General features: G+C 42.2%; 1 protein-coding gene across 1 annotated transcript in view; it reads right to left on the bottom strand.

Moving 5' to 3' along the window:
* Window positions 1-11079, bottom strand: part of LOC107384435 (uncharacterized) — a 59747-nt gene extending 48668 nt beyond the window's left edge. The window contains 33 exon segments of the mRNA XM_070541887.1: window positions 9-212; window positions 293-601; window positions 731-855; window positions 926-1091; window positions 1936-2119; window positions 2199-2395; window positions 2480-2598; window positions 2672-2798; window positions 2885-3274; window positions 3369-3459; window positions 3544-3689; window positions 5307-5483; window positions 5573-5815; window positions 5894-6149; window positions 6253-6389; window positions 6489-6612; window positions 6684-6889; window positions 6962-7444; window positions 7509-7679; window positions 7766-7915; window positions 7992-8110; window positions 8189-8327; window positions 8427-8530; window positions 8616-8714; window positions 8793-8856; window positions 8949-9041; window positions 9158-9263; window positions 9348-9375; window positions 9467-9623; window positions 9701-9844; window positions 10258-10460; window positions 10637-10695; window positions 10982-11079. Of these exon segments, the coding sequence (XP_070397988.1) occupies window positions 9-212; window positions 293-601; window positions 731-855; window positions 926-1091; window positions 1936-2119; window positions 2199-2395; window positions 2480-2598; window positions 2672-2798; window positions 2885-3274; window positions 3369-3459; window positions 3544-3689; window positions 5307-5483; window positions 5573-5815; window positions 5894-6149; window positions 6253-6389; window positions 6489-6612; window positions 6684-6889; window positions 6962-7444; window positions 7509-7679; window positions 7766-7915; window positions 7992-8110; window positions 8189-8327; window positions 8427-8530; window positions 8616-8714; window positions 8793-8856; window positions 8949-9041; window positions 9158-9263; window positions 9348-9375; window positions 9467-9623; window positions 9701-9844; window positions 10258-10458 (5259 nt within the window). The 5' untranslated portion in view covers window positions 10459-10460; window positions 10637-10695; window positions 10982-11079.
* Window positions 11080-21264: the final 10185 nt, after the last annotated feature.

The following is a 21264-nucleotide window of genomic DNA, read 5'->3' as shown; positions in this document are numbered from 1 at the left end:
GGTCCCACCTGGGAGTGCAGCAGCTGCACCCTCTCGCTGACATCCAGCAACTCTTGCTCAGCGAGTTTACGACTTCTGTCGGTTTGCTCCAGAGCTGCTCTCAGTTCCTCCAGCTCGGCCTGGAGCAGGTTGTTGCGTCTCTCGACGATGGCGATGTTCTCTTTGAGATCATCGTTAGCTCGTACTGACTCGTCCAGCTGAATTTGGCAATCCTAAATGGAACATTTGAGCTTGTAGCACATTAAAAAATACATGAATCCCTAGAAAGTGTGACTTTATCATTTAGTCTTACCTTCAGATGAGCATGAAGGGACTTGAGTTGTTTCTGAGCTTCGGCTGCCTGCCTGTTGGCTTGGCTCAGCTGGATCTCCATTTCATTCAGGTCTCCCTCCATCTTCTTCTTCAAGCGGAGAGCTTCATTCCTGCTGCGACACTCAGCCTCAAGAGAGCTCTGCAGGGTATCGATCGTCCTCTGCATGTTCCTCTTGCACTGCTCCATCTCCTCGTCTTTCTCTGCCAGTTTGCGCTCCATGTCTGCTTTAATTTGGTTAACCTCTAGCTGAACTCTCAGAATCTTGCCCTCCTCGTGCTCAAGAGAACCCTAAAACAGGAAGCATGTTTTTAATCAACGTGTATGTTCTTTCTTTGTAAATCTTTGTAAAACAAAATGTCATTTTAGGGATTCTTTCAACCGAAGTGGGGTAGTGAGTAAATGTTGCTCCAGCTTTACCTCTGCCTCCTCCAGCGCGGTCTGGATCTCACTCTTTTCTTGCTCCAGCTGCTTACGGGCCTTCTCCAGCTCATGAATGGTTTTCCCACCTTCACCAAGTTGCTCGGTGAGGTCAGAAATCTCCTCTGTTTAAGAAAATGGACGTGTTAAGCAACCGAGGCTTAGTTTTGTGTGGTGGCTTTCAGTGAATTCTACCTTGAAGATTCTTGTTCTCTCTCTTCATGGTCTCCAGGTGGTCCAAACATTCTTCATAGGAGTTTTTCAGTTTGAAGAGCTCGGTGCTCAGAGATCTAGCTTCCTTCTGGGAGCTCTCCAGCTCACACTGAGACTCTTCGTACTTCTGCTTCCACTCAGACAGGACCTTGACACACAGATGCAGATTAAAATGCTAAATCTGTTCATCCTCATTAGGATTGTTGGTAGTTTTTCATACAGATAGTAAAACACACGATTTGTGATCCATGTGGCTCTGAGCACAGTGCAGTCACTGTTTAAATGTAGTTTATTTTAAGGTTCACGCTTTCATATTCAGGTCTGTGTCGACAAAAAACTATAATCTTTGAGAATGACGAATGTTCAGTCATGATGTACAGCTGCAATACATTTTATCACATTTGTGCAACATCATGACCGAACAAACTCCCAGAGGGAATGCTGATGGACGCTTTGAAACCCTCCCTCCCCCAATCCTGGTCGGAACCGTGACACACTCGGCTGGCACCTGGTTGGGTGATCTGGATGAGACAATGAAACCTTCAAGGACTCAAAGCACTCTCCATTCCTTGGATCAATCACACCTCTGAGCAGTGGGGATTGAAGTGCATGTACTGGATGCACTTCTGCGAGCGAGGGGGGGATCCCAGGCTCCCCCCACCTACCTCTTGTGTATTAATGTTGTGACTGTCTAATTTATGTTGTTTATCAAGGTTTGTCCTGAATCTCCATCACTGCCCCTGCTCAGGAGGAGGGTAGAATGACCTGTTTTTTTTTCCTCATACAACCGCAATCCACCACCACCCCCACACACCCCACACCCCGGTTGTTTTTTTTCTATCTGTTACAAACAGGTGCGCCATAAAGGTGCACCTGCCCACAGTTCAGCCTGATTGTGTTAAGTTGTGTCCTGTTATGTTGTTGTTTGTCACATCTTGGACGAGTTGTTCTGAAACTGGTTCAATGACAATAACCATGCTGTCGGTCTAAACCTTGTCAAAGTTTCTTTGCTTCTTGTCCAGAGCAGCAGCAACAGCGTTGGACCTCTCCACATCCACCATGAGATCTTCGATCTCATTCTGCAGCCTGTGTTTGGTCTTCTCCAGAGAGGAACATTTAGCATTCACTGCTTCAATGGCCTCCTCGGCCTCCTGCAGACGCTGAGCCAGCTTCTTCCTGAGTAACAGAAGTGGTTTCCAGGGTTAAACGCTGCTAATGTGTCTGAGTTCCTCTGGTTAAGTACTCCTTTCCTCACTTTGCTTCCTCCAGTTCCTCGGTCCTCTGGATGGCATCAGTTTCATACTTGGTTCTCCACTGAGCCACCTCAGAGTTGGCCTTGGACATGCCGCGCTGCAGTTCAGCCTTGGCCTCCTGCTCCTCCTCGTACTGCTCCCTGAGGAGGTCACAGTCATGACGAGCAGACTGCACAGCATGGGCTAATGCGTTCTTGGCCTGGAAAGAAAAAGATTAGGCTTTTCCACTTGATTGGCTGTTTTTATTTATAAAGATAAATGTGTTATGTGGTTATATTCACACCTTTATTTCCTCCTCTAGTTGTCTTTTTAAGTCTTCCAGCTGTTGATTATAGGAGTTCTTTCCTCTTGTCAGCTGAGAAACGAGAGACTCTTTCTCCTCCATTTGTCTTGAAAGCTCATCTAAAGAAATGGATTGAAGGTATCAGGGAAACATGGCTCCACATGAAGCAGCTTTGTGAAAAATAGGTCTAACCATTCTCAGCTTGAAGCTTGGCTTTATGGGTGGTGAAGTCATTTAGCGACCTTTGGTATTCATCACATTTGGTCCTGTATTCGTTCATCTGATCTTCAAAAGTTCTGCATGTTTTCTCCAGAATGATCTTAACATTAAAACGGACATGATTTACTGTTAAACTATGTGTCGTTTGTTGCCATGTTAACCCATTCACCCATTCACCATACGTACCTTAGCCTTGGCTATCTGCTCCATGTTGGAGACCACGTCATCAAGCTCCAGTTTGAGCTCGCTCTTCTCCTTCTCCAGTTTCTGCTTGACTCTCTGCAGGTTGTCGATCTGCTCTCCCAGGTCAGCAACGCTGTCAGCTTGTTTCTTCCTGAGTGCAGCAGTGGTGGCTTCATGCTGCAGCGTGGCCTCTTCAAGGTCTCTGCGCAGCTTCTGGAGCTCAGCCTCCCTCTTCTTGTTCATCTCGATCTGGGCGGCTGTGGCTCCTCCAGCCTCCTCCAGCCTCTCACTGATCTCCTCCAGCTCTCTGGCCAGGTCTGCTCTCTGCTTCTCCACCTTGGCTCGAGCAGCTCGCTCTGCCTCCAGCTCTTCCTCCAGCTCTTCTACACGGGCCTCAGAAAGCATCATAAAACCTGGCTGTCATCCTCTTGGCATTTGTTTTGACTAAACAAATACTAATTATAACTATTTATTGCACAAGTTTCACCTGCAGCTCCTTGAGCTTCTTCTGGAGTTGAATAATTATGGACTGCTCGTCTTCCAGCTTGCTGTTGAGATGACTGATCTCAAAGTCTTTCCTGCAACAAAATTTAGGTCATTAAAACGCAGCAAACAATAGTCAGTGACCAGACTGATTACATGACATTAGGATCCTCTTGTACTTTTTCAGCCTCTCTTCAAGCTGCTGCTTGTCATTTTCAAGATCCATGACGGACTCCTGAGTCAACTTTAAGTCTCCTTCCAGCTTCCTCTTCGCCCTCTCAAGGTCCATCCTGATTTTTTTCTCTTGTTCCAGAGATCCTTCAAGCTGCACAAAAATAAGAAAAACAAATTTGCTCTCTCTGATGAACAGCACAGTGGCGGCTCATCCATTTGAGGGCTGCTTTGTTTTTATCAGTAAGTAAAATTATGTTTCTGTATTTTGTTTCGCTGGTTGAATTGGGGGGCAATGATGTTCATTTAATATCACACTGCTTGGTCAAACATGTCAGTGGGGGGTGCTGGCTGGATAACGAATCACGAGCGGGTGCCCGGCTTGTCCTGGGAACAGTTGTTAGAGCAGGCGGCTGGTTTGCCGGGGCAGCCTAGACGCGTGGTCGCTTCCATGTGAGAGTGTAGTCATGCTGGTCGCTGTGGATCTCTGAGGGCGATCACAGAAACACTGCAGTTCTTTGAGTTGACGCTGCCTCACTTTTGAGTTGCCGAACCGCATTTTTTTCGCTAACAGTTTGCTGGTTGAATGGGGAAAACGCTGTTTATTTAACATAACACTGTTTGGGCAAAGATGGGTTGAAACATAGCATGTTGGCGTGGCTGCTGGGTAACAAAACTAGAGCTAGGTAAGCTGACTGAGGCTAGCGGAGGCTATCGGGCTTTGCTAGTCCACCGTGGTCAAAGATCCGTGAGGCAACGTCACAAATCTTTGACCTCGGTGGACCAGCAAAGTCCGACTAACCTCCGCTAACCTAGGTCAACTTACCTAGGTCTTCTTTCGTTAAATAGCAGACAGGAGGTGCCTTCACTTTGGAGTCCCTCAACCACATTTTTCTCACTAAAAGCGCCCAGAAAAACACTGTTAGCTTTGGGTTGGTATGTAGCTAATTTCCAGCTGATCTCTGACCGTGGTAGAGCATGAGCTGTAGTACGCAGCCAGGATGCCCGGCTTCGATCGTAGTGGTCTGAGGCTCTGCTTGTATTTTATTTGTCCATATTAGAGTTCCACAAACAACGAGCATGACTACAGCCTCACACAGAAGCCAGGCGGCCGCGCAGGTCGACTGCCAGAAAGCTCCTTCTTAGCTTCACGGTTTAGCTCAGTTAGTTAGTTGCTACGTTGGCTCATTTGCTCACACCATAACAGCACACCCGCAGCTCCACCTCTTTTCCCATTTTTGGATTGTCTGGACGTGACAAAATGTGTGACACAGCTAATGTGGCGGTGATAGGATCCGTCCATTTTACTTCATTTAGTCAAATGAGAGAAATGAGCGTTGCTACGTTCAGATTTATATTATGTCCATGCTTGAGACACACAGGCTGCTGGAGACTGAAAACTCGAGGACGGACAAAAACTCAAAGCAAAATATGATTTAAATAAAAAAAGAAGTAGAAATTATTGACTACAGTTGCTCTAAAATGCTCACATGGTAGGCATGTGTGTTTATTTAGGTATTATTATTATATTCTACTTTATTTGTAAATTAGAAAATTTACTTTATCTGTAAAACAGCTGATTCGAAGGAGGGAAATATTAGGATTGTTTTAGAATTTTAGTCATGTTTTATAACTTTTCATTTTAGTAGTTATTATGGGCTGAGATGAGAAATATTCCGCAAATAGCCCCACCAAGATTTTTTTTTTTTCACCAGCCACCACTGGATCAGCAGAACACGTTAGTTAGGGTAAGACAAATCAAAACTCTCACATCGTCCACTTGCTGCTCCAGCTTGGCCTTGGCCTTGGTCAGAGTGTTGACTTTGTCTTCCTCACTCTGCAGGTCATCCAGCGTTTGCTGATGAGCTTCCTGTAAGGCTTTCTTTTCCTTGGTCAGCTTGGCAATGATTTCATCCAAAGCAGCCATCTCCTCTGTCAGGTTCTTTACCTGTAGCCAGGAACGACTTTTATTAGGTTTTCATAGAATAATCAGAAAACCGTCACTAATTTCAGTAAAGTAACGCGTGTCTTTAGTACCTTGTTCTCAGTGGCATGCTTCTCTTTCTCTACTTTTGCCAGAGTGAGCTCTAAGTCATCGATATCCTTCTTTAACTCGGAGCACTCATCCTCCAGCTTCCTCTTCTTAGCAGTCAGCTCAGCATTCATCTCCTCTTCGTCCTCCAGCCTTTCAGTCAGCTCTTTGATTTTTGCTTCCAGCTGGATTTTGTTTTTGATCAGACCCTCACAACGCTCTTCTGCGTCACAGAGGTTATCTTGCTCCTGTGAAGCACAAAAATGTATAAGTAATTATCGCAACAAGGTGTTACACTAAGAAGAGATTTGTAGTGTTTTTCATACAGTCTGGACTTGGAGCTGCAGGTCGTTCTTCTCTTGGAGAAGAGAGACCATTTTCTCCTCTAGTTCCTTCCTACGAGCTTCAGACTTTGCATAAGCCTCTTTAAGCTTCAGGAATTCTTCCTTCATGTTGGCCATCTCCTTTTCTGCCTCAGCAGATCTCAGAAGAGGTTTGATCTTGAAGAACAACTTCATCCAGGGCCAATTCTTGACCCCCATGAAAGCACGGATGTTCCACTGGATCACCAACAAAGCATCTCTGGGGGGGAAAGTGTTTTTCGGGCGGGTTAGAATGAAGTAAAGCAACAAACCAGTCATTCTTTATAGTTTAAGGACTCGTATCAAGCAGATGGAAAACAAACCTGCGCTCCACCATCTTTTGATACTCAATTCGAGACAAAAGACCTCGAGACCTGGCTTGAATAGATGTGATAATTTTGGCAAGACGCTCATCTCGCATCTCCTCTAGCAGACCCAGCAATCCAGCCTTGAAGAACACCTAACAATAGCAATTTCATTTTACTTTAATGTTTTAATCTTTATGATTATGTATTACTAATTTTTGCCATTATTTGTTTAAAGGAAAATGTGTCGATACCTTAGTGTGACCAAACTTGTACTGGTTGTGGTCAATGTCCAGAGAGCCAAGCAGTTTCTCCGCTCCCTTCCTGCTGTCAATGAACTGTCCTTCAGGGATGGCAGCAGGATTCAGGATGCGATATCTGGACAACAACATCAAATGTTGCTCAGTTTGCTTGGAGATGTGCAGTCTGTGACCAAACTACGATTATACCTCTGCTTGAAATCTCCGTAGAGGATCCTGTTGGGGAAGCCCTTCCTGCAGATCCGGATGCCTTCCAGAACACCGTTACAGCGCAGCTGGTGCATCACCAGAGGGTTCTCCATGGCCCCAGGAGTCTTGGTCTCATTGGGGATGATGCAGCGTACAAAGTGGGGGTGGGTGGACCTCAAGTTGGTCATCAGTTTGTTCAGGTTCTCCTTTAATATGATGTATTGTTTATGTCAGCAAATGTTTCAGCGGCTTTGCTGAAAGACAGAATGATGACATACCCTATGGAGGGCAGAAACAGTCTGGAATGATGATCCTTTCTTCTTCTTTTCCTTCTTACCCTCCGTTCCTTCACTCATGGCTGTAATTAAAAACGTTACCATGCCATATACACATACATATAATCATTTTTAATTTTCATTACATTGCAATCTAGATTTATGCACGAGGGTACCTGAATCAGCTCCTGCATAATTTGCAAAGAGTGTAGCGAGCAGTTTGAGGTTGGACTTCTGGTACAGCGCAACAACGGTCTCATTTAGAGGATCCTTGTTCTTCACCAGCCAGTTGTTGATGTTATAATCAACAGTTCCAGCATAGTGCATCAGGGCAAAATGGGCCTCTGGTTTTCCTTTGATGATTCTTGGCTTCTGGAAGTTACTGGACTTCCCCAGGTGGTTGTCATAAAGCTTAGCTTTAAAGGTGGCATCGCTGGCTTTGGGAAACATGCACTCCTCTTCCAGGATGGACATGATACCCATGGGCTAAAACAGAAAAGCATAAGTTTAGAAACAGCAGATTTGTACATTTATCATACCATTGTCTCACCTTTTCTATCAGATCGATGCAGGCCTGCAGATCCATACCAAAGTCAATGAAAGTCCATTCAATTCCCTCCTTCTTGTATTCCTCCTGCTCCAGCACAAACATGTGGTGGTTGAAAAACTGTTGCAGTTTTTCGTTGGTGAAGTTGATGCACAGCTGCTCGAAGGTGTTGAACTGGAAGAGAAAATCAATATATTTATGTTTCTATCCATGAAAGGTTGTTCAGAGCTCGGGTATCATTACCTTATGAGCTCACTCACATCAAAGATCTCAAACCCAGCAATGTCCAGCACACCGATGAAGTACTGACGAGGCTGCTTGGTCTCAAGTGACTGATTGATCCTTATGACCATCCACAGGAACATTTTCTCATAAACAGCTTTGGACAGAGCTCCAACAGCATAGTTCACCTGTAAAAACGACATAATGAGTAAAGTTGCATCATGCTAAAACCTGGATTTAAAAAAGTTAGATCTGTTCCTTTACCTGGGCGACATTCTGCCCCTTGGTGACCCACTCGTTCCCTACTTTCACTCTTGGGTGACAGAGACCTTTGATGAGGTCGGCAGAGTTCAGGCCCATCAGATAAGCGACTTTGTCAGCATCTGAAGAAAGACAGCAAACATTTTACAGTCACGCTGGACGACTCTGACCTAACGCGACAAATGGAGTCTCGACTTCACCTTCTGTGCCATCTGCCTCTGCCTGCTCCTCTCGGGGCCTCTGTTTAAACTTCATGTTGCCGTGGTGCATTATAGCACCTGTGAGCTTGTACACCGAGTTTTTTTCTTCCTGAGTAAAGCCCAAAACATCAAAGGCACTCTGTGGAGGAGCAGAGAGGCAAACCTCAACTCATCTAAATCATGTCATTGTTTTGTAAATGAGTGAAAGTCAGCATGAACAGAATAATGAAGGACTGACATCCGTTGCCATCAGTTCCTCTGCATCATCTATGGAGGCCACTTGAGTTTCCCCTTGAGAGATGAAGCAGTAGTCGTAGGGGTTGTTTGTGACCAGCAGCATCTCTGGAACAGAAAATCACGAGTGGATCAGTGCAGGGACACATATTTTCCTTTTTCGTTACTGAATAGCTACTGTCCATTTACTAACCCAGGATTTCAGGTTTCTTGTTGGAAAGAATCTGGTAGAAAATGTGGTAATCTCTCTCAGCCTTGAGCTGGAAGATCACACGAGACTTTTCCAGAAGGTCTGATGAAGATCAAACAGAGAAAAACTACAACATCCCGAAATAACAAGGAAAATACAAAGAAATGCATTTGGTCTTACATGTTTCAATATCAGCGGATGCTAATTTTCCTCTGGTATCAAAGTGAATTCGGATGAATTTACCCTAAAAACAGAAGGTTTCTATTTAAAATGATACTCCTGTAAATGAGAAACTAATTCAAACAATGTAGCCACACGGATGAAGAAGAAACCCACAAATCTGGAGGAGTTGTCATTCCTGATGGTCTTGGCATTCCCAAATGCCTCCAGAGCAGGGTTAGCCTGAATGATTTGGTCCTCCAGGGTGCCCTGCCATGGAAAAACACAGTTTTAGTTGCATCTTCGTGGGAAATCAAGTTATTAGAATGTGCAACAACATTGTTTATTCTATTCTAGCAGCTTCTACATTCAACTAAGCGTAATACCTTATCCTTAGCATTAGCATCCTTCTTGGCTCCTCCAGCTGCAATACTTGCAAAATACTGGATGACTCGCTTGGTGTTGACAGTCTTTCCCGCTCCAGATTCTCCGCTGTGAAAGCAAAATTAAAGATCAGCACATACAAATAACTCTTTTCAAAACATAATGTGCAACAGATCCACTTCAAAATCATACGTGATCAGAATTGACTGGTTTTCACGGTCTGCAAAAAAGATTTGGAGTAAGAAGAATGTTGTTAGTAAATATGTAAAATAACCTCTATTCTGAGCAGTTTCTATGTAATGAATCTGTACCTGCCAGCATGTACTGGTAGGCATTATCAGAGATGGAGAAGATGTGAGGAGGAGCTTCACTCCTCTTCTTTCCTCTATAGGCAACAACCACCTCTTGGTTGTAGACTGGCAGCCACTTGTAGGGATTGACCGTCACACAGAACAACCCAGAGTAGGTCTGCGAGCACAGAGGAAATGGTGTCACTCACAAAGTCAGGCTTTTGATAAATGTTACTGTTTATGCGGTAAACTCACGTAGATCATCCACGCTGCGTAGCGCTCTTTGAGGTTAAACAGCACCGCCGGCTCATGCAGGAAGGTCAGCATGGCCATGTCTTCGATTTTATCAAACTTGGGTGGATTCTGTTGCAGAATGTCCGACTCTTTAACAGTCACGGTCTGGAGGGAGTACACATGCAGTGACCCTGAGTTATAAACACACATTTAGACGTTCTGGTCTGATTTTCTTCTTCGTTTAAATTAGCCACATATTTATTGGTAATATCTACTTGTGCTGTCAACATTAGGTGTCTTAATAATGGCAGGTGGCGGTGACACCCTTCGTCATTCATCGTCATGGTAACTGGCATCCCTTTGAACTCCTGGTCACACTCTCTTAAGTGAAGACGTTTTTAAAATTACACACAGATTTGCACTCGCGGTAACACTCACTTCCAGACATGAACACACACACAGATTCACACACCAGACAGGCATATTAAATGAATCTGATTCGGCAAATAAGTTAACGGTGCAGCTATGGTGATAAAACTATGTAGCTGAAGCTAACTATTCCAAAATTAAACACTCACTTTCCCATTCTGTGTCTCCACCGTGGCCTTGTCTCCATCCCGGCTGGTTATGGTTCCCTTCACAAACTCTTCCACCGAATCTGGGACATAGCATTCCTTCTTGATGTCAAACGGACGTGTGGAGGCCTCCATACGCTCCCGGTCTGACTTCCTCAGGTACGGTGCAGCTGCACCAAACACTGACATCTCTGCATCCCCCATGGCTGCTCCAATGCACACAGACACAGATCACTGAAAGATCTTTTCACTGTTTTTTTACAGTTCTTATATCCCCGTGTTAACAAATGACATGAACATTTAAACATCACTAAGAAACAATCATTTATTGGACTTAAACTGAAAGTGCCGCCATGAGATCCTTGTGAAAATGGAAGTTTACCGGTGAGTTTAGCTCAGGTAGAATGTGAGCTCAGGCTTGGGGGAAAATTCTTGATATACCTGCATGAAGAAGAAAAACATAACCAGCTGAACTCAAGTTATAAAATATTAAAACAGCAAATCAGCTTTGGTGGAAACAATAGCTCAGATTTCCTGTTATTTATCTGGTTATGATAAGTAGATCCCAAAAGGAATCTCAAAACCCTCTAATAAGGTTTTCATTATTACATCACTCCTCTAGTTATTCTCCTATGAATACCTAAACTGTTTATAGTGACTTTGAACTGTGAAGACATTTAAGAATAATTAGAAGCAGCACAAACATATTTAAACAGTTCATACTTACAGAAGCCAGGTGAAGAGGAAGTGTCTGTTAGACCTGCAGGCATAGCTGGTATCAAATATATAACCCCAGATAACCTGCCTTACAAGGCCAAGGGCACCACCCTGACCTGATTACACACACACACACACACACACACACACACACACACATCAGGTGTACCATACAGCACATACTTCAGTGCCCTGACACACACACATCTACACACCAAAGTAATCTCCATCACTTTTATCACTTATGACAGAGCTGGTTTTGGCTGCCCTCTCCACTTGCTTGTCTCTACCTCTCGTGTCCAAATAATGTGATTTTTCGGGCGCAGTGCCAGGAATTTTCCGTGGCATAACTCGTCCGTGACTTTCTCCGAAGCATACCATCTCTATCTCTAATTCTGCCACACGTTTCCCTGTCATCTCCCCTGCTAAATTCTTTTTCCGGGTGAGGATTGATCATGAACAGAAACCAGATTCCTTTTGCTGCCATGGAGGAGGAGGAGCAGGAGGGGCATGAGCCAGTGCCTGCTGCTGATGTTCAGAGGTCACTTTTAACGGGCGGATTAATCGGAATCGGGGCTTGGTGATCAGCTACGACGTGGCGTTTGAAAAGACAAATATGCAATGACTAAACCAGCAGACGTTGTCTGGCATGGTGTTAATCACATGTGACTGTAATAATGTGCCTTCAAGCTGTGCTCCGTGATTTCAACCACATTGCAGGTCCATTTCAGTGGAGGGAAACGGGAATATCTCAATATCCTACAACTCAGCAGGAATGGAGAAACAGAGTTGAGGAATGAGACACAGGATTTAAATGTAGTTACTATTATTATTATTATTATCGTTGTTGTTATTAAGTCCTGGACTGTTCATTGTCACTAACTCACTCAAACATCTTGCAACATTGCAGCATCCAGACGTTCATGCCTGAGATAGCATCCTCAATAACCAAGTGGTGAAAGTCATCAAGTGGAGGAAGGAGACCTTAAGGTTAATCTGAAACGCTAGTGTGTGTGTGTGTGTGTGTGTGTGTGTGTGCGTGCGTGCATGCGTGCGTGTGTGTGTGTGTGTGTGTGTGTGTGTGTGTGCATGTGTCTGAAAATGATGTCAGGAAGAGGGCAGAATAGCACAAGAACCACTTGAACACAGCGCCCTGGAGGCCAGATAAAAGCTCCACCTTAGGGCTGCAGATACTTTATCTGTGGGTAAAGATAACCTAGAGTGTGGCATGATTGTGTTGGGTTTACCTTCAGCATTTAAAGGTTTGCGCAGTTTTAACTCTGAAGTATTTTTTCAAGAACTGGAACTATTTCTACTACCACTACTTATATTTAAACAGTGACGTTATTCAAACACACACACTCACACACAAAATTCACTTCACTTTATTGACCTTCTACAACTAGATGCCCAACAAAACAATAAACATTTAACCAGAACATACAAAAAAGTAATAGAGAGCAATCTAAAAACAGGATCAAGTTTCAATCCCTCAGTTTGATGGAGCAACAAAACTATATATATTCAATATATGTATTCCATCAAGGAATATATAGCACAATTCAAGAAACCATTTACTGTCATTGCCATATCAGAGACATGGATAACACATAAAAAGGAAGGAAATGTTGAATTGTATGGATATGACTTTATCCACCAAGACAGAATAAGAAAAAAAGGATGAGGGGTGGCACTTTATATTGACAAAAATCTTAATTACAAAAAAGCAGAAATGATGACGACTACTATTGAGGGAGTGATGGAATGTGTAACTGTAGAAATATGCATGAAAAAAAGAAGAACATATTAGTAAGCTGTATATATAGAACACCAGGCTCTAAGATTGAAACATTTAAGAATAAAATGGAGGAGATGGTTACAAATTTGTACCAGAAGGGAGTGTTTATTTGTGGAGATTTCAATATAGACTTGCTAAATCCAAATAAAAACAAAAGTACAGAGGAATTTATTGATATAATGTACAGTCTAGGTTTATTTCCATTAATAACCAGACCGACTAGAATAACATTACACTGCACTACTTTAATAGATAATATATTCACTAATATAACATAAGAAAAGGTGGAAAGTGGGTTATTAATAAGCGATATGACTGACCATCTACCAGTCTTTGCTTCTTATGACTGTCATTACAAAAATGAAACAGAAGAAACTAACTATATGTATAAAAGAATGAAAACAGAACAGAGTCTTAAAAATGATCTATTAGAACAAGATTGGAATATTGTTTATGAAAAAAATGATGTAGACCAAGCATATGATACCTTTTTAAATATATTTGAAAGTCAATTTGACAGAAACTGTCCAGTTATCAAAAATATTCAGAGGAATAAGTATAAAGAAAAACCGTGGATGACAAAAGGACTACAAAATGCATGCAATAAGAAAAACACACTTTACCGAGAATTCATAAAAAACAGAACTACAGAAGCAGAACAAAAGTACAAAAGATATAAAAACAAACTCATAAATATAGTGAGGAGCTGTAAACGTGAATATTTTATTAAAAAGTTAGAGCACAATAGAAACAACATAAAAGACATCTGGGAAGTATTAAATGGTGTAATTAGGAAAGAGACAGGGAATAATAACTATCCACAACATTTTATAGAGAGAAAAAATAATATTACAAACATGAATGAAGTAGTGGATGAATTCAACAAATATTTTGTAAGCATAGGATGTAAATTGGAGGAAAAAATAATAGTTTATGAGATACAAACAGATGCCACAGAGTATGTTGAAAGAAATAAAAATTCTGTTTTTTTAAGAGCAGTTGATGAGAAGGAGATTTATGAGATAGTTAGAAATATGAAGAATAAAACCAGTACAGACTGGAACGATATTGACATGAAAACACTGAAATGTGTGATTGAGGGCATTGTAAAACCATTAACACACATTTGTCATCTTTCTTTTCAAAAGGGTTTTTTTCTGAATAACATGAAAGTAGCAAGGGTAATTCCTATTTACAAGACAGGAGATAAGCATCAATTTACAAATTATAGACCTGTGTCAATACTATCACAATTTTCCAAAATATTAGAAAAGCTGTTTGTTAAAAGATTCGATAATTTCGTTGATCAATATGAGTTGCTGACGAAATGCCAGTATGGCTTCAGGAATAATAGGTCAACAGTCCAGGCACTGATTGATCTTATTGAGGAAATAACAAAATGCATTGACAAAAAGAAGCATGCAATAGGGTTGTTTTTAGATCTGAAGAAAGCTTTCGATACAGTAAACCATGACATATTGATGAGAAAAATGGAAAAATATGGTTTCAGGGGTATAGTACTGGACTGGATAAAAAGTTATTTATCAAATAGACAACAATATGTGCAAATAAATCAACATAAATCAGGACTAAGAGAGATACATTGTGGGGTACCTCAAGGATCAGTCTTAGGACATAAACTATTCATAATGTACATAAATGACATTTGTAGGGTTTCACAAGTATTGAAGTTTGTATTGTTTGCAGATGACACAAATGTTTTTTGCTCGGGTGTGGAATTGCAACAGGTCCTGGATGTGGTCACACAGGAAATAAATAAATTAAAAAAATGGTTTGATGTAAATAAACTGTCACTAAATTTAGAGAAAACAAAATGTATGTTGTTTGGTAATGAAAGAAGATACAATGAATTAGATATAGTAATTAATCATGTAAAAATTGAGAGATAATATGAAATAAAATTTCTTGGGGTGGTCATAGACAGCAGGATCTGTTGGAAGCCACACATCAAATATGTTAGGGGGAAGCTTGCACGGGGCATTGCTATATTGGGGAACGCTAAGTATATTTTTAATCAGAAAGCACTTTATATATTATACAATACGATGCTACTGCCATATTCGAGCTATTGTGTAGAGGTCTGGGGAAATACGTACAAAAGTAATTTACAAACAATAACGACAATGCAGAAAAGGGCTATCAGGTTAATAACAAATGCAGGATATTTGGATCACACAAATGAACTTTTTATTAAAACGCAGACAATGAAGTTCCAGGACTTGGTTAAATACAAAACAGCACAAATAATGTATAAAGTACGAAATAAATTAATGCCTGATAAAATACAGAAACTGTTCACAGAGAGAGAAGGAGGATATAACCTGAGAGGGACACTAAACTTAAAGATACATAAGTTTAGAACAACATTAAAACAGATGTGTATCACAATAATAGGGGTTAAATTATGGAACAATTTAGAAGAAGAAATCAAAGTAAGTACAAATATAAATGTGTTTAAAATGAATTATAAAAAACATATTCTGAACAAGTATATAGTGGAAAATAGATGATTTATGTGGGTGTCCTTTATTCTAAAGAAAAGTAAATTGTATCAATTGTAAAAAGATGTTTTATTTCTTTTTTGTTTTTTTTTTCCATATAGTTTGGTGGTTTTTGGTGACTTGTACCATTTTGTTTGTTTTAATGTAGGTTTTGTGTTAGATTTAGTAAACAAGTAAAAATTACATGTATAAAGGGGTAGGGATATATAAGTTTCCACTTCAACCTACTCCTTTTCAAACACAGAAGAAGGGATGATATGTATTTTTTCTGTTTGTGGTATTTAAAAAAAATGTATGTTTTCTTTGTTTGAAATAAACTAAACTAATATTTCCGTATGGAACAGATGCGTTTTCAGACACGATTTATAACCAAACAACAAAGAAGATTGGCATACAGCCAAAAGCAGTACATTCTGGAGGGCACCAAAAACATGGTCCCCCTAGACTTGTACTTCGAGTTGCGGATGGTGAGCTGCTGCCCCTCAGCCAGCAAGCAAAGAGCCCACAAAGGAGCATGCCTATGCAGCAGACTGGCATGGTAAGGTGGGCCCATTCCCTGATGCACCTTAAATACCAGGAGCAGCATTGAAAACTTTACCCTATACTGCACTGGGGGGCCAGTGCCTAAATGCAAGCACCGGAGTGATGTGCTCTCTACATCCAGTGCTCGTCAACAACCTAGCTGTGGAGTTTTGGACCAGCTGCAGTCTTGCATCCACTCTGCGGCTCAGGCCAGCATACAACACGTTGTAGTAGTCCAGTCTTGAATTGCTGAAGGCATGAATGATGGCCTGTAAGTGTGCTCTAGAGTCTAGACAACAGAGGCTTGATTCTGGCTAGGCGACGTGGATTGAAAAAAACCTGATTAACCTGGGTGTCAAATTTAAGGGCTCAAGGGCTGAAGTTACTGACCACAGTCTTCAAATGCAGTGTCAGTTGTCCTAAACCCAGACCGGCAGTAAAACATTGTGACATACCAGGGTGTAAAATGATGACCTTTGTTTTATTAGCATTGAAAAGTAAAAAATTAGAGGCCATCCAAGACTGAACGTCCCTGAGAGAGTTGAGGCCATCAACCCCCCTACCGGAGAAGAAGGTATATCTGACAGTCATCAGCATACAGGTGGAAACACACACCATGCTGATGCAGCAAAAGACTCAGCGGCAACAGATAAACAGCAAGGAGAAAGAAAATAAAATAATAATTCATTCATTTAATGTACTTGAGAAGGTTAAATTGGAGATCCCAAACACATCAGATATCGGTCTGCTGAACAGCTCTTTGAGGTCAAAGGTCAAACTAGACAATGTGAAACTGCTTCCAGACTCGATCGTTTATTCTGCGGTGTCATTTTTAAGAAGTTCCCAATTTTTGATTGTGATGCTACCCTAGCTGTTGTATAGGCCTGGTGAATCAATCCCAACTGAGACACATCATGGAGAGTGAGTACTGAGTGATGAAAGTTTACATTTTTAAACCATGCACATCAGCTGTTGGTGAACAGTAACCAGAGGACAGGCCCACCTGTGGCGCACCTGTGCTGAACTGAGAACAGCTTTAGGGGTTAATCCCTCTGAGTCTGCTGTAAAATGACTTAACGTGTTTCTGTGTTTTGTTTCTGCTAACAGAGCTGCTGACTGACATCAGAGATCACTTCATGAACAATAAAAACTGTCAGTTTAAATATTTCCCATCCAACACACAGAACTGATGCAAATAATACTTTTTGATTTCATTTCTGTTGAACCAAAAACAAACACTTTAGGGACATTCTCTGCCTTATCATCGGGTATGCGTTTGATCGTGATTGTTTTAAGTCTGTGTTGATTGCTTGTACATATTGTAAACAGTCTGTTGTCTTTATGTCTGATTGTTTTATCTTATTTTTATCTTGTATTGTTTCATCTTACCTGTTTTTCCTTGATGTAAAGCTAACCATGTGTCTGCTGCTGCTGCCTCTTGGCCAGATCATCGTTGTAAATGAGAATGAGTTCTCAATCCACTCATCTGGATAAATAAAGGTTAAATAAAATAAATAAAAGCATAACTGTCTTTGCTTACAAGTGATGATAGGATGTACTGATGCTGTAAGCCTATTGTGCTAAGGGAAGGAGTGAGCCTAAAGGTAAGTCTCTGTTCCCACCATCCCCTGTGGTCACGAGATCAGATCCGCAGCAGAAAGAATTCAAACTTTTGAAGCAATTTTCTAACTAATCGTCCACTTGCAGGAACAAAGGAGACAGGAAGCATCAGTTGAAGACTTTTGTTGTTTTGCTGGCTGACATTCTTTGGCATCGGGCATCTGCACATGATTAAAACATCAAAATTATTTAAATAAAATGCAACTTGCACCAAGTGTTGTTTATTTTATTACTGCCCACTTTGGTCTCACAGCAATGATTAGCTGCTTTAATTTGAATGATTTTCAAAATGTAAAACGTATATTTAATTTAAAGTAAGAAGAGGTCACAGTGAAGAGCTGTGCTTACTGGTGTTGTGCCTTTCAGTAGGAATTGAGCACATGTTCTCTGCATTAGTTCTCAGCGTGTGATCGATATTAATAGAGCTTTTGTTTGTTGCTTGGCCTGACCTCTCTGCCCTCTGCTACAGACCACCAGCTGTGTTAGGGCATGTTCACCGGCCACAGTGTCAGAGGCATTTTCCATTTGACAGCAACTGAGGGGATAAAGGCACCGTTCTACCAGAATCGATTGGAGACATGCACACATGGGCCATGAAGGCAAAGGCTCTAAACTTTAACTAATTACGATGTCACATTACACTGATATGCATAATTTTCACATAAAAATCACAGCTTTTAAAATCTTTATAGAGCTGTCTGCATGAATCATGGGTTGTCCAGAGTCAGCTGCAAAGTCAACTTTTACTCTTTTATTTTGAAAGAATTGTTAGTAGCCGCATTCGAGCAGCAATCCGGTAGCACAAAATATATTTTATCTTTTCAGAAAAAGTGAGGACAAGCTCTGCAGCGTGTCCACCCATGTCTGCCCTTTCAGGGTTACTGGTTTGGAGCGTTTTCAGCAACAGAGACAATGAGGCAGACAGCTGTTTGTGATGTCAGTCAGAGCTTTGTGCAGGATTAGAGCGGTTATCCTGCAGCTGGCAGTTCTGACTGCCTGGATGCCACACACACACAGACACAGGCCTTTAATGGGTCTGCCCTCGGAGAGCTGGGTGCTGAGCACTCTTTTTGTTGTTTTCATTTGTAAATTTCTGCAGATTTCTTCTGGTCTGTCGGATAATCACACAGACCCAGAGTCTGATTGTTTATCTTCCTGATAGCGTGAGTTTTTTTGTTCTTCTCTACTGTTTCCTTGCTCAGTTCAGAGGAAACGTCCTGCTCATGGCAGCGTGAACTCTTGGTGCAAAAACTACTCTGAAATTAGGGCGAGTTTGAAAGTAAACTGTAAAAGCGATCACATTTGAAGGAAACTATAGCAAATGCTGTTTTACTTCACATTGAATAAAAAAGTGCTTGTACGATAGTTACAAGATGGTCTAAAGCTATTTTATGATATCCCTAGTGCTCTATAAGACTTAGATAAACGAGCCCACGCAAAAGTAGAAATAATTTCACCACAAAACATTTGTTAGATACACTATCCTGGACTAGTTCACAGGAAATATTTAGTGTAGGTGTGTTTAACAAAATGCACCCTGATTAGAAAGTGCTGGAAATGAAAAAACAAAACAAAAACACAGATTCATCCCACATCATCGTGTCTTTGTGCACATGGACTTCATTCACATCAAAGGCAATATTTTCTTTTGCTCATGGGAAAAAAACATCCTGAAGGACTTTCACAGCTCTTGCAGAGGTCTGGGTTCTCTTCATACTTTTTTCATGCCAGGTCTGCTGTGCTGGAAGAGATGGTCCAAACTGTTGATTACTGTGAAGACAGTGGTGATGCAGGGGTTGGGAGCCTGCCCTGTAATCGATGGATTGTAGGTTTAATCCCCCGTTAAAGTGCCTCGTGAGTTTTATCTTAACCCTCCCACTTCCTTCATGGGTGACCCTGCCAGGAAAGTTGACCATTGAGCTGGGTTGATGGTTTATCCCTTGAGGTCCACGTGGCAGGGGTGAGGTGATGCGAACTCCTCACCCGTCACGTGGACCTCAAGGGATAAACCATCAACCCAGCTCAATGGTCAACTTTCCTGGCGGGGTCACCCATGAAGACAGTTGGAGGGTTAAAATGTGCTAAACATAAAACCCTTCTTCTTCCAACAAAGTTTACTCTGTCTTCAATCCCAGTTGGGTGACATGTTGACTGACCTTGTCAACAATGAAGCTTCTTGCTGGGAGAAAAGAAACGCCCTTCCTCCATTATTTGGTAGCCTGTAGAAGAGGGACAAAACCATTAAAATGTATATAGCTAGTACAAATAGCATAGAGATGAAGATTACAGCATTTACAGTATATCCATCCATTCGTCCATGGGGTGAGAGTACGAATGTTGATCGTTCGGTGAATCGAGAGCTTAACCTTCTGGCTCAGCTCTCTCTTCACCACGACAGACCGGTGCAACACCCGCATCGCGGCAAACGCAGCACCAATCCACCTATCGAGCTCATGCTCCATCTTTACCTCACTCGTGAACAAGACCCCGAGATACTTAAACACCTCCACTTGAGGCAGGACCTGATCCCTGACTTGGAGAAAGCTGCACCACATCATCCCAGAGCCTTAAGGAACTCTTGGCAGATCTCAGCCACCCCCGGGGCCTTGCCTCTGAAGAGTTTTTTGGCCACCTCAGCGACCTCAGCACCAGAGATTGGAGAGTCCAGCCCAAAGTCCCAAGAGTCTGCTTTCTGACTGGAAGACGTGCCGGTGGGATTGAGGAGGTCTTTGAAGTATTCCACCCACGATCCACAACGTCCCGAATAGAGGTCAGCAGCACACCATCACTACTGTAAACAGTGTTGGTAGTGCACTGCTTTGCCATCCTGAGGCACCTGAGGGTGAACCAGAATCACCTTGACAGAAGTCTTGCTCCATGGTCTCACCAAATTCCTCTCATGATTGGGTTTTCGCCTTCGCGACCACCCAGGCCACATTCCTCTTGAACTGCCGGTACCTATCAGCTGCCTCTGGAGCCCCACAGGCCAAAAAGACCCGATAGGACTATTTCTTCAGCTTTACAGCATCCCTAACCGCCGGTGTCCACCATCGGGTTCAAGGATTGCAACCACGACAGGCACCGACGACCCTGCAGCCAAAGTTCCGGTCAGCCGTCTCAACAATGGAAGCACAAAGCATGGCCCACTTGGACTCAGTGTCCCCAGCTCCACTCAGGGCGTTTTCAAAATTCTGTCAGAGGTTCACATCAAAGCTCCTTCTTACAGGAGACTCCGCCAGCAGCAGACCATCACAATACGTTTAAGTCTGCCAGAACTGCCCAGCTTCCTCCCCCACCACTGAAGTCAACTTACCACCAGGTAGAGGTCAGTTGACAGCTCAGCTTACAGTATAGTAGGATGCATTTTGTGCAACAATGAACATTTGCCTGTTCTCTTCTCTAAATGTTCTTATGACGACGCCCACAGAGAATGTGCTCCGACTGGGCTGAACTCTTCATGCTGCTGTCCTCTGAACAAGGACACGGTGGACAATAAAGCCCAAATATTACAGTAATGACTGTTCTGGGTCTTCCTCGTCCACTTCCTTCTAGTCCACTCCACCACCTCTCACATGGACTCTTCCTCCTCTGCCTCTCTGTATCGATCCATGCAAATGCACATGTGCCACCTGATCACATCTTTAGAATCGTGTGTTTCCAGTGTGTGTGAAAGATGGCAGCCATGTTTTACTTATGTTCACATTTTTCTGCCAGTGTTTACAGTTTTGCTGTTCGTGTGTGAGATGTGTTTAGAGGCTCAGGAAGTGTTTAAGGTTTTAAGAAAAGATGTGAGTTTTGTTAGTAATGTCTAAAACTGTGTTTGATTTGAAA

The sequence above is a fragment of the Nothobranchius furzeri genome, chromosome 11 (genome assembly GCF_043380555.1).
Source record: "Nothobranchius furzeri strain GRZ-AD chromosome 11, NfurGRZ-RIMD1, whole genome shotgun sequence".
NCBI classification, from domain to species: Eukaryota; Metazoa; Chordata; class Actinopteri; order Cyprinodontiformes; family Nothobranchiidae; genus Nothobranchius; species Nothobranchius furzeri.
The sequence above is the reverse complement of the archived record's forward strand: the minus strand, read 5'-3'. Positions and strand labels throughout refer to the sequence as shown.